The sequence below is a fragment of the Hemitrygon akajei genome, chromosome 8 (genome assembly GCF_048418815.1).
Source record: "Hemitrygon akajei chromosome 8, sHemAka1.3, whole genome shotgun sequence".
Taxonomy (NCBI): Eukaryota; Metazoa; Chordata; class Chondrichthyes; order Myliobatiformes; family Dasyatidae; genus Hemitrygon; species Hemitrygon akajei.
This window is the reverse complement of record NC_133131.1, coordinates 142,530,671-142,544,611: the sequence shown is the minus strand read 5'-3', so window position 1 is coordinate 142,544,611 and position 13,941 is coordinate 142,530,671. Positions and strand designations below refer to the sequence as shown.

At 40.3% G+C, this 13,941-nt stretch overlaps 1 protein-coding gene across 2 annotated transcripts in view; it reads left to right on the top strand.

Annotated features, from left to right (window-relative positions):
* Positions 1-13,941, top strand: part of LOC140732319 (enhancer of polycomb homolog 1-like) — a 193,818-nt gene that overhangs the window by 61,312 nt on the left and 118,565 nt on the right. The window contains exon 1 of one of the 2 annotated variants that reach the window (XM_073054790.1): positions 10,524-11,215. The exons of the other annotated variant lie outside the window; for it this stretch is intronic. Coding sequence (XP_072910891.1) covers positions 11,063-11,215 — 153 coding nt within the window. The 5' untranslated portion in view covers positions 10,524-11,062. Of the gene's footprint in view, positions 1-10,523; positions 11,216-13,941 lie in introns of those variants that run through there. 2 annotated transcript variants of the gene reach the window in all.

The following is a 13,941-nucleotide window of genomic DNA, read 5'->3' as shown; positions in this document are numbered from 1 at the left end:
AGAGGGAGAAAGCCAGTATAAAAGCTGGGAAAAGGGGTGGACCATGTGTTGGTTGGTGATAGGTGGACTTAGGTGAGATAGGTTGATAGGCAGGTGGCTGAAGAAGGTAGAATCTGACAGGAGAGTTCACTGGACCAATGAATAAAGAAGGTGATGGGAACCAGCAGGAGGAACATGTGGGTAATGGGCAGATTGAAAGGGTGAGGGAGGGGAAAGGGGGTGATGGGGGCAGTGGGAGCTAAAAGGAGGAGGGATCAGAGGGGAAGTAGGAGGGGCCAAACCTGAAGTGTTCCTTTCAGGTCAAGTAGTACTTAACGTGTGAATGAATTGCTGTTTATTGCACCAAGCATTCCCAGCATTGCCTTCTCTACATCAGTGAGACCCAGTGAATATTGGGGTATTGCAATGTCTGCCATAACAGCCGGAATCTCTTGGTGGTCAACTATTTTAATTCCACTTCCCATCCACACCAACATGTCTGTTTTCAGCCTCCTTTACTTTCACGTTAAGAATAATTGCCAACGTGAAGGCATGTACATTGATTTCTCTAACTTACAGTAACTACTCTCCTCTGATTGCCCTCTTTTGTTTCCCACCATCCTATCTTTATGGAAGTAACAAAAATAATGGAAACGCTCGGCCAATCAGTTAGTGTTGGTAGAAAGAGAAGCAATGTTTTGGGTCAATGACTCTTCATCATAACTGGAAAAATGTAGAGAAGATTTAACTTTTCCAGTTTTGATGAAGGTTCTTCACTTTTTGTTTCCCTCTTTGCATGGGTTACCTAATCTGCCAAACATTCATGGCGCATTAAGTTTTTGATTACGATTTCCAGCACCTGTACTTCTTAAAGGAGTCAAAGTACATTCATTATCGAAGTATGTAAGCAGTGCACAACTCTGATAGTTCTCTTCCCACAAACAGCCACGAAACAAAGAACAAAAGAACCTGTTCAAAGTAAAGGTGTTAAACCCCTCCCCCACTCACAAAAAAATTACACAAATGCTAACAAATTTTTTTTAAATGAAAACACAAAATAAAACACAAAATCAAAAGGCATATTTTGCTTCAGCTCAGTGTTCATTATCTGCAGGCCACCCCATTCAAAAATTGCCCAAAAATAGCAACAGAAAGAGGAGTGAACAGAAAGTAGAACAAATCATAACATCCAGTCTACAAACCAGGTCGATTAAACCTTGCTCCTGCACCATCCTCTAACTGCATCGAGGGGGAGAGAGAGAGAGAGAGATTGCTGTAACGCAAGGACCTTCTCTCAGGAGCAGTGAGCGAGAAACCGCCACATTCTTCCTGCAGCAGCAAGCGAGAGGCTGGTAGATGGCGCTGAACACCCGCTCGCCTTCTGCACTTGAGTTGATGATTTCACTCTTCTTCGGTGCATTAATCGGTGAGAGGTGGAGTTGGTCATGGGCTCGGGCCCCATCTCCAGGCCCCATTTCTGGCTTCCATGTCGCACATTTTGCTTACAGCCTCTTAGAACCAAAAATGCACCACCAAAATGTAGTCAACAGGCTCCAACAGTAGCAGAACCACATCTAAAATAAAAAGACATAAAGGAATTGCTTTGTGACCCATCTTGAGGATGGTGCATTTGGTAGCCATCTTTGGTAGCTTCAATTAATAGAAAACCTATTTTGCTATTGATGATAAAGACTATTTAAAGAAAGTTGTGACTGGTTGCCTAGACAAATTGCCTTGCTATGGTCCAGGCCTGATCTATTGCATCCCCTAATCACTGGAAATGTATGAAAATGAATAAATCTGTTGACTTGACCTTGACCACCAGAGAAGAGCAAACAAAAATTTCAACTATACTATTCATTTCATATTTGACCACAATCCTATCTTAGGTTTATTGCTTTGTTGTTTCAACTATTTGACCAGATTCGATATAATTTTTTGTCTATCTGGAGCATACCAATTCAACATGGAAATATACCAATATTGGTTTCAGCTATTTGTTAGCTGTAAGGTTGTATGTATAGTTATATGTAACTATTTAATGTTATAATTATGTATACTGTATGTATATATAAAATCAAATTAGCCAGCCGATATGCTTGCCTGTGAATATTGGTTCCTTCAAAACTCATGGTATCACTTGTTGCTACCAAAATTTCCACATCTGAATGGTGAAACTTTAAACCAAAAACTTGAGTGCTGTATCAAACTCTACCATGTCTATAAATCTGGATAGTTAATTTCAGCATTAAAACTGTGGCCCAAATAAACCATGATAGTTACACACACAAAATGCTGGAGAAACTTAGCAGATCAGGAAGCATCTGTGGAGGGTAATAAGGAGTTAACGTTTTGGGCTGAGGTCCTTCATCAGGACTGGTAAGGAAGTGGAAGAAGCCAAAATAAGAGGTGGGGGAAGGGGAAGGAGTACAAGGTGGCAGCTGATACGTGAAGCCAGGTGAGAGGGAAAAGAGGTGGGTGTGCGAGGGAAGATGAGTGAGGAGTATGGAGGTGATGGGTGGAAAAGGTAAAGGGCTGAAGAAGAAGAAATCTGATAGGAGAGGAGAGTGGTCCATGAGACAAAGGAAAGGAAACACCAGAGGGTGGTGATAGGCAGGTGAGGAGAAGAGAAGGGGTAAGAGGGGAGCCAGAATGGGGAATAGGGAAGAAGAGAGAAATTACCAGGTCATGGAAATCAGTGTTCATGCTGTCAGATTGGAGGCTACCCAAACAGAATAGAGTTAATGGTTGCATCAGCCAACTGCTTAATGAGCCCAACACGTCAATGGTTCTCCCCCACCTGGCATCTTCTCCCTTCCTTTCCAGTTTTGATGAAGGGTCTCAGCCCAAAATGTGGACTGTTTATTCATTTCCACAAAAGCTGCCTGTCCTGCCGAGTTCCTGCAGAATTTTGTGTGTGTTACTTATCGGCCTAAATGTACAGCTTGGTAGCAATTGCAGATGGCCTCAGTTGTTGACAGTTTTTGTCAGTGATGTCCGAACCACACTCCAAAATTGGACCAAGGTGAGGTCAGTGTCAAAGTGTGAATAAGCTGTCTGCTGAACTTGTGCCAGGCTCAGACAGTTGAATACAGAGGAATGGCTGTAAGGGTTCAAAGTAAAAATGAGGTCATTTATGTTTTTAATGAATTGACTTTGCTTAACTGACTTTCTTTGTATTTTAAATACAGTGGATTCTGGTTAATCAGGGCCGCTGGTTAATTGGAGCAGTCATTTATTTTGGACAACTCTTAAAAGAACAAAAACAAATTGGGAAAATGGCTGGGATATCTTTCATTTTTTTGGGACACTATGCCATTTAGTTGGAACAGGAGGCCGTTACAAACAGTTTGTAACTAGCGTTAGTCACGTGCACTTGTGTGGCCGTTAGAAACTACACCATGCTCAGAGTGAACAGTTTTTAAATAGCATCATTTGCGTATGTTTGTGTTCAAAAAGCAATGATTTTAGTCACTGATAGTTGGTGAGAAATAAGCAGTAAGACTATTCGGAACTATTCTGTTCACTGCAATTTCAAGCATTCGGGCTTGCAGCTGCGAGAAATGGCCAGGAGAGAAAATGAAATGATTTCACTACTTCAGCAAGTTAGGAACTGCAAATAATTTGAAGGTATCAACATCATACAATTGTCAAAAGCATTGTTTGAAGGCCGTCCATTATCTGCACTAGGTGCTTGTGCTAATTTTCATTTATAGTCAATCAAAAGAACAGGGCAACATGCAATTCTTCCATTGATTACTATTAGGAACTAATACACAGCTTCATAGTACTGTAGTATACTGGCAGTGTTCTAATTTGTTCAGTATTTAATCTAAAAACATAATTTGGTACTCAGTTAAAATTAATTTTTGTGTTTATCCCTTTTTAACAATTTCCATGAAACATTGGATAATTGAGACAGCTGCTTAATTGGACTGAAATGTACTGGTCCCACTGTGTCCCAATTAACCAGAATCTAATGTATTCTTTTATTTTGCAATTTTTGATTTTTAATATATGTAAAATATTTTTAACTCTTGGGGATATTCGAAGTCCTGAACAGCTTTGACAGTCAGTTATATCTTTAAAATTTTTCTCAGCTGGCAATTTTTTTGTGAATACATTTTGTTCTGTTCGGTGCACATGATAGTGTTATTCATGCAATTTCCTCTCATCGTCCAGGACCTTGCAATTTTGAATTGTGATGATTTTGAGCAGACATTTGACACTGAATGTTATGTTGAAAGGAGTGTGGTCAGTCAGCTCAATGATGATGGCAAATTAAACTTCATTTGAATCTGTTCTGACTCGAAAAGGAGCATTGGATGAGTGGAATTGTAAGGACATTGCTCTTTGTAAGGAAACCATAATCAAGACAATAAAGTCTAGTTGAATGGTTTCAAACCAAAATGTAAATTATCCATTTCCCTCTACAGATGCACTGAGTTCCTCCAGATTCCAGCATCTGGAATCTCAAAATTCAAAATAAATTTTGTTAGAGTACTTGTATATCACCACATACAACCCTGAGATTCCTGCAGGTGCACTCAGAAAATCTATAACTGTAATCTCCTGTCTCTAGGCAATAAAGTTTGATTGTTTTGCTACAAATATTTTAGCCTCTTTTGATATATTTAAAATACATCTGATACAATTGTTCATAGACATCTGATTAATTTGTTGTAGGTATTATAAAAATAAGTAACTGTTCTGGATGCTAGTAGCTTTTCTTGGTAATCAGTCAAGTTATACATAGTCAAGATTATATTTTATATAAAGAATTCCAAATGTCACAGAGGAAAGGCATTCTATTTATCCTACAAAGGTTTTGTTTGTTTAAAACCCCTCTGGGTCTCAGTGGACTTGGGACGCATCATTGATTGTAGAAAACCTACTGCTAACACTATATTCAAAATTATCCCCATTTTCTATGTTTTCAAAACCATACACTGCTAGTTTAATACATTTTGAGCTAAAGTTTGGGTGTTTGTGATGTACGTTGGAAATCAAGTAAATTTTGGAAATTATGTATTTTGTGCAGAAGAGGGCCCAAATAATCATTATTCAGCTGTATTTTTTTCTGCTAGTCCAAACAGTAGTTTTAGAAATAACATTAAGTGCTCCAAGTGGCTGGCCGGTAACTCTTCCAAAGCTGCTACAATAATCCACGAGAAGAAGTGGAATTGCTATCAGCTTTTTTGATAAAATACAGGAAATGTTGGATCGACATGTTGGGTTTTGTTAGATTGCAGATGTTAATTATGAATGGCTGCATATGATATTTTGGCATAAGATCTTACATACAGTACACAGAATAGCCACATTTTAAAAGGAAAGTAAAACTAGTTCCTTGCTGCTAAGGAGGAATCCTGCTTACGTAGGACATGAGACACAATGCCATGCAATGTTTTTGTAGCCTTATTTCAAATGTAGTTTTTGACTGAAGTTTCCTCCTGTAAACACAAAGTTAGTGAAGTCTTTAAATATTTGAAATTGGATTCCTTAACTGCAACTGACCTTCATTAAGAAAACTGTCTTTAAGATTAGCTTCAGTGACAAAAGTAGCCATTCTTTACTTTGCTTAAGGAGAGCCTTATTAATCAACTTCATCTAGTTGGAAAGTTTTACAAAACAAACTTAGCCAATACTGGAAATCTAAAATAAAGAAAACAGCAACTCGTCCAATAAGGCAGCATCTGTGGAAAGAGAAATGAGGTTAATATTTCGGGTCAAAGACCTCTTCAAAACTGGAAAACAACCAATGGATTCAATTTCAAGGTCTTTTCATCTCGTGTTCTAGATATTTGTTGCTTATTTATTATTATTGTTAATAATTTATTTTGCATTCTGATTGAACACTCTGGGTGGTTTTTCATTGATTCTGTTACGGCTATTCTATAGATTTATTGTATGCTCACAAGTAAATGAATCTCAAGGTTGTATATTGTGACATATATGTACTTTGATAATAAATTTACATTGAACAAATCAGTTTTAATTTGCAGAGATGGTAGGATTGCTATGGATACAACAAAGGGTGTCTCAATGAGAAGGTGAAGTCATGGTTCACCCTCTCATGATAATAGGATGAGTTAAAAAGAGGATCGGAATGTGAAACTAAAGTAATGAAATTGGAAAGTGAGAATACAATCAAAGGAATACAAACAGCTATAGCACATGCCCTTGTAGGTCAGGCTGTACTAATGCTAAGCAAAGAATGGAGCCAATATTAAAGAGGGATTTCTTAACACAAAATTATTTAATTTCCCATGGAAAGTTAGTTTGAATATGCTACTTACCAATGTAAAAGTTTCTATAGGAATTATCAAAATAAGTTAGTGAAGTTCAATTGAAAACAACATCATTTTATTTGTTTTGTCAGTACCAACCACAGATTGATGAATCAGAATCAGAATTAGACTTATTATCACTGACATATGTCATGAAATTTGTTGTTTTGCTGCAGCAGTACAGTGGAAATATAAAATATACTATAAATTACATTAAGAACTTGGAGTATTGTGTGCAGCTCTGGTCACCTTCTGAAAGGAAAGATATCAATAAGATTGAAAGACTGCAGAGAAAATTTACAAGACTGTTGCCAGGACTTGGGGACCTGAGTTATAGGGAAAGGTTGAATAGATTAGAACTTTATTACTAGAAAAATAGAGGGCTATGGGTAAGCCTAGGAAGTTCTAAGGTAAGGATATGTTCGGCACAGCTTTGTGGGCCGAAGGGCCTGTATTGTGCTGTGGGTTTTCTGTGTTCTATATTTATTCCCTAGAGCAAAGGAGAGTGAGGGGAGATTAGATAGCAGTATACAAAATTACGAGGGGGATATACAGGGTAAATGCAAGCAGGCATTTTCAACTGAGGTTGGGTGAGACTAGAAATCATGGTGTAAGGGGAATGTGAGGGAGAGATAGTTCTTCACTTAGAGGGTGGTGAAACTGCTAAGAGAAGTGGTGGATGCAGGTTTGATTTCAAAATTAAAAATAAATATTGGATAGGTACATGGATGGGAGGGATATGGTGGTACAGGTACAAGTTGATGGGACTAGGCAGAGTAGCAGGTCAGGATGGAGTAGATGAGCCAAAGGCAAAAAGAGAACAAAAAATCGTTCATTTTTAAAATAAGACGTTCTTATTCGTAGATTGTTGATTGTGCCTTGTGCTTTTAAAATAGGCTGATGTATTTCCCTCTCTTCCTCTTTCTAGAGCACATGAAAAATTAGATATTAAATTTCAACTTTTGTTCATTAATTGATAATTAGTAACATACATTTTGAAAGGTAATTAAAATGGGTAGTAGTACATGTATTTGTAATAGCAGTTCAAAAAGTCTAAGAGTTCTAATTAGTGCTAAGAGTTAGTGTCGAGTTTTTATGTAGTGTGCTGTGGAAAATTTGATGTAAAGTCAACATCGGTACAAAGCTGAGTCTCAATAGTTAAATTCTTTCGCAGAATACCTGCTGGATCGATTTCACTTATCATATATTTTGTACCAGTATATTTTTTTGAAGAGGATTTGAATGTCATCTTGTGGCTTTTAGGCTCTTTTTGTTTTCATTGGTGAACTTAAATTTTTAATATAAAAGGCAATAGTTTATCATACAGCACAGAACTCTTCGATCCACCTCACCTCAGACTGATCATGATGCCCATCTATGTTAATAGAATTTTCCTGCATGAGGGTGTGTGGCACGTGGCCAAGTGGTAAAGGCCTTGGACTAGTGATCTGAAGTGAGTTTGAGCCCCAGCCAAGGCACTTAACCACACATTGCTCCAGTCCACCCAGCTGAAAATGGGTACCGGTAAACTGCTGGGGATTAACTTCTCGATAGACTGGCGTCCTATCCGGTGGGGGGTGGGGGGGAGTTGCTTCACGCCATGGAAACTGGCATATGCACCAGCCTGATGAGCCTATAAAGCTCGGGACAGACTTTAACTAACCTAATATCCCTCTATTTTTCAAGTACCTGTCTAAATGCTTTTTTTAAAGTTGTAATTGTACCTGTCTCTACCACCACCTTTGGCAGCCTGGTCCCTCTAAACACCATCCTCTGTGGAGAAAAATCTTGAATCCCGTTTTAATTTCTCCCCTATCTCCTTAAACCTCTGCCTCTAGTTTTGGACTCCCTACCCTGGAGTAAAAGAGAGTGTAATTATCTATGCTATCTATGTCCGCTATCATCTTATAAACCTCTTTAAGGTCATCCATCAGCCTTCTGTGCACCAGTAAGAACAAAACCAGCCTTATCAATCTCTCCATGTAACTAAACCCCTCCATTCCAGGCAACATCTTGGTGAATCTTTAACGCTACCGCATTCTTCAGCTTTCATATTATGAACCCTCCTAAGGGTTCCTTTACCTTGAGCTCCCTAATCAAATTTGGTTCATTACGCAACACCCCATCCAGAATTGCCTTTCCCTAGTGGGCTCAACCGCAAGCTGGTCTAAAAAGCCGTCTCATAGGCACTCCACAAATTCCCTCTCTTGGGCTCCAGCACCAATCTGATTTTCCCAATGTACCTGCATATTGAAATCCCTCCCCCGCCGACTAATGTAGCATTGCCCTTACTACGTCTTTTCTATTTCCCATTGAAATTTACATCTCATTTCTTAGCTACTGTTCACAGGGGCCTGGTATATAACTCCCATCAGGGCCTTTTTACCTTTGTAATTTCTTAACTCTACCCACAAGGAATTTGCATCTTCTGATCCAATGTCACTTCTTTCTAAGAATTTGATTTCATTTTTTTTCCAACAGAGCCACCTACACCCTCTGCCTACTTGCCTGTCCTTAAAGTACAAGTAGTATTTTTGGATGTTAAGCTCCCAACTATGATCTTCTTTCAGCCACATATTGATAAGATTTGCTGCATACAACACATGGCAGCAAGTTAAAATAAATAAATACATTAATAAATAAAAATCACATTTTTTAAACATCATTTCTAATTTCATCATACTTTCCTGATTTGGTTAATTCTTAATTTGAGAGGGAAAAATCCTTTTTTCCCAAATAGCCACTTGTAAGCTGATATGTTTGATTTTTGGTAAGGAATCTCGAGCATGAAGTGCACATTAGTGTGTGATATCAGAGTAGCAAACTTAGTTTGAATTGTTTCATTTGTCACAAACTTGTGATTGCCAAGGTTGTTTAGTGATATTATTAAAATAAATTTTAATGGTACAAAAATGCAAATCCTCCACAATAACAATTAAGCTGTTTTTCATAATTAATAGTCGATGTCTGATTCTACACACAGTACGATTTATTAGAAAGTGATCAAATTTGTTTAAATGAAAGAACACAAGAAACAAGCAGGCACAGGCTACCTGGCCCCTCAAAGCTTGCCATGTGTCCCAGACCTCAGTTCTTCCATCCCATTTTCCCGTAACCCTCAATTTGCTGTTCCTGTTATAAATTTCTATGAATTTCAAATAAAGCTTTATAGGAGAATGTAATTGTTCAAGTTCTGAATTAACAGCAGTAAGTTAGGCAAATAGTATCACAAACTCGCAAAGTTTCAAGTAGTTCCCAGGTTGTGTAAGGTTTGAGTGCTGTCTGTAAGCCAGTTTCTCTGCAAGTCAGAAATGTCCGTTTTCCAAAGCTATCCATGTTGCATTGTTCTAGATACACTTGCTAATAATTATTTTAATTTTATTAATTAATCACCCTATCACTACACATGGTTCAACTAATAGAATGCATGCTGTATCTAGTCATTAATGAACACAGGTTCCAACATCTCTGTGAAATGCAGTTAAGTTGGAAATGTGGTCATGAACTGAGTTCCCAACAGGCAGAAAGTGCCTGCAGGATCCATGAAATCCATCTCACCAGTGTCCCAGGCATGTATTTGTATGTACAAGCTGCACATAAATTGGGAACTTAAGCTGGGGAGGACTTGTGACATGAAGCATATCTTTAAAACTAAGTTTATAAAAATGCTTTATGCAGATCATCCCTTTTTTAAAAAAAAAGCTTGAAGTGTGAGTTAAGGCATTGTGGTTTTGGATCAATATTGACACGAGATGTGGGATGAATATAAGTTGATAATCTCTGCTGCTAGGTTTTTGTTGTGCACACCTTTATTACGTTGTCTGAAATGCTGGCTCACCAGTTCCAAAAACAAGCCTTGCAGGAAGCAGCGAGATTGTTTACTCCAGGCTTGCGCAATGCCCATGACATATTACAACCTGCCCATTGAGTTTTGAACTGTAGTGTTGATTGTAAAAGACATGTGACACTTCCCTTTTCCAACGGACCATAAAAATATACATTGTAAAAGAAGAAGCGACTTCTCCGCGAGCATTGTAGAGGGCGCTGCTAGCAACAGCTGCTCAGAAACCTGCTGTAACTGAGGGCGTCCATGTTGTGGCGTAGTTGAATTAAGTTAAAAGAGAAGGGTTGTCAAGTTTTTTTTTGGTTTGGCAGAACCCCCCGCCAACCGTGCATCCCAAATCTGAGCCGGAGTGGAAATAAAAATCAAGCCCGCAACCCTCGGTGTGAGGAGGGGTTGCTCCTCCGTGCCCTACGCCGATACGCGGGCGGCGGATCGGATCGGATCGGACGACCGGCCGCTTTCAGCGGGATCCCGCCGCGCCGGAGTCGCGAGCTGCGGGCGGTTGACTGGCGGCGCGGTGCGCGCGCAGCGGGGCCGAGCCTCGTCTCCGCCTCTGTGCATTGTGGGATGGCTGGACTTTAATGACCGCCATGTTGGCCATGGCGTATTGAAGCCGACAAAAGGAACCCAAACGGACCCGGGGCGAAAAAACGCCTTTCTTCCGCTTACAACCCCGCTTTCTCTTCACGGAATGGAACTAGGACCTCCAGACTCTCATCCATGATAGGTTCCAGGCGGCTCCGTGTATGTTTTACTGGGTATAGGCGTCAACATTTCATCGGCTGTTGAAAAAAAGCGCATCTTATATATATATTTATATATTTCCTTCCACCATCACCGATTCCCCCCCTCCCCTTTCCCCACCACCCCCTCCTCCCTCCCGCGGTGGTGTTTGGGTTTGTAATTCGCCGCGAATACGCACACACAAACCGAGGGAGAGCCGAGAATAATGAGCAAACTGTCGTTTCGGGCAAGGGCGCTCGATGCATCGAAACCCCTGCCCGTGTATCGGTGCGAGGACTTGCCGGATCTGCACGAATATGCCTCAATCAACCGAGCCGTGCCCCAGATGCCTACGGGGATGGAGAAGGAGGAGGAATCGGTAGGTAGACGGCACGAATCGCGGTGTTCTGTGTATCTTTTGTGTGTCTATGTGTTTTTATATCATTCCCCCTGGTCGGCTTGTTGTGTCTGGGGTGTGTGCTGTGTGTGCGCAGCTTGCGCGGCCGCCATTACACGGCTCTCGCTCGCTTCCTCCCAAACATGGGGCCGGGCCGCGGAGACGCAGGCGGCCCCGGAACCACCCACATTCCTCATTCCTCGGCTCTGGAAATCGGTGCCAGCCAGCCTGCTGCTCTGCCCACGGGCTCTGGGGGGCGGCCAGAGCCCATTCATTGACGGGGTCCCGTTTGTTTTATTTGGTTCTGGTTTTCGCGGAGGAGAGAGATTTGTTTTTTTTTCACCTCTTGGAGTACAAAAGGTCACGTGATTGTTCAGGGGCAGCCATTTTGTTGTTTCTCCGTGTCTCTGGGTTGGGCACGAGCGGCGGCTGTGGCCGCTCTAGGCAGCAGGGTGGCGCTAGAGAGCGCGGCTCCGGCTGGAGGGGGTTGCGGCTCTCCGGGGCTGGGGGGGTGTGCTCCTGCTCTCATGATAACATGCAGGCTTCGCGCTGCTGTTGTCACTTACACCGGTATCTTACGGTCTAGCAAAGTGTTTGAATGTGCTGGCAGGGCACGATCGTGGAAGGATATTGTTTTTATCTCGACACGTGCATACTGCATTTGTACGTTAGTGTATGCCCGGAGATCTAAACTCTCTTTAAACTTTGTAATTTTTTTTGCTCAAGTTTTGTAGAGTAGTTAATATGGGACATTGACGGGCTGGCAATAGTTGTCTTGCATCCATGTTTCTAAATGAAAGTTGTGTGTAATATTCAATGGTGTATTTTCCTCAAACGTTGCAGTGGAATTTGTTGCAGTCCTAGAATTTGTACTGTTTTGGTGCGAAGAGGCTACATATTCAAGTTATTACAAAATTAAAATTATTCAGTATACACTCTAATCCAAATCCAAAAAAATATATATTCAGGGAGCTAAAGCGGTATGAAACTATTGGTTACAGCTGATGTTCCAGCTTTGTTGGGAATTGTATACTGATATTATTGATTTTGCAACGTGTCTCCTCACTCTCCCATCTCCCCCCTCACTTTACCTTAGTATTTGTTTGAAAGTATCTTGTTGGACTAATCACTGGTAGCGCCCATACGGTTGAGAGTTTCTCAACTCCTGGTATCTGTTATTACCGTGTAGTTTATATGTTCTCAACACACAGCACATCCTGTGCCATTGTAAGGAACTTCAGCAAGGAAACGGGTCCTTTTGGCCACTGAGTCTGCACTGCCCATCAATTTCACTAATCTGGCCCGAACTCCACATTGGCTTCAACTCCCCTCATTATTCAACCTGCTCTTAACCAACCAACCATTGGGATGTGGGAGGACACCTCTGTGGAAAATGTTCAAAGTCAGCAACAGTGAAGGTGGTGATTAAACCTGGATTGGTCTGTAGCTATGGGGAGAGTGATTTTAGGGTATTTTCATAGATGAAATGCAAATTATGTAATATTTCATTGATTCATTTATATAGATCTATAGCTTTAATAGACAGGTGTGTACATTGGAAAACCATGGACCATGTTTGAGACAAAAACCTTTAGCTAAAAGGGGTGCATTTTAACCATTGCCCTGGGAGTTGCATGTTCTTTACACAGTTTTTAATGTAAATGAGATATAAACAGGAGAAAATTTACAGATGCTGGGAATCCAAAGCAACACAAAATGCTGGAGGAAAAATTTTGGCCTGCTGATTTCCTCCTGCATTTTGTGTGTGTTGCTATGCCTTTTGTATTTGAGATTCTATATAAACTTTGTATATCCATTTGCTTTAGCGTTTGAAATCTGGTATGCAGCTTTCACTTTTCAGAGTGCCTCCACATTTCTTCACAACCAAATGAATTTGAACTATCATTGATAAATTACCTATAGTCATTCAAATGACAAGTAAACTGTAGTTTTAATTAATTTGAGGAAGCTTTGGACGCAAATGCCATAGGACCTTTTGACACTTAACAGGGAATCAAAGGGTGGTAGCACACTTCAAAGGCTATGATCAGACCAGAGGTTTGATGCGTTCATCTATTGTTTTAGTCTGGGAATGGTGCAGTGACACTTTCTTTCAGATAACATGTTAAACTGGAGTTCTACCTATATCTTGGATTAATGATTTAGTGGCTCTGTTTGGAAAAAGACTAGTGGAATTAACCCAGTATTATCATTTTTGTCATCTTTGTATAGAGGTCATGAGATGAGTTAGTTACCTTAGGGCAATTAACATTGTGGTTGTCACACTGGACGAGTGTATGTTGTGCTTCTGACTTGAGCAAGTATGGTGCCTTTGAGCCAGTGGTAGAGTATTTCAAAGAATGATTGAAACTGCTTGCCAATATGTTGAAATTGGCATTCAAGTATTGGACAATCATATAGCACATAAACAGATCATTTTAGGTCACTTTGTCCATGCTGACTGTGCCTATATATGCTGATCTCATTTGCACACATTAGGCCTATATCCCTCTATTCCTTTTCTAAGTACCCATTCAAACATGTTTTATCTGTTGTATCTGTTTCTTTTACCACCTGTGTGATATTGTTCAGATTTTCATGACCTTCTCTATTGTGGGGGGGGGGGGGGGCCTAACTCCTTAAATTTTTTTCCCCTCACCTTAAACTATAGCCACTAGTTTTAGACTGGCCTGCCTTAGTTAAATATT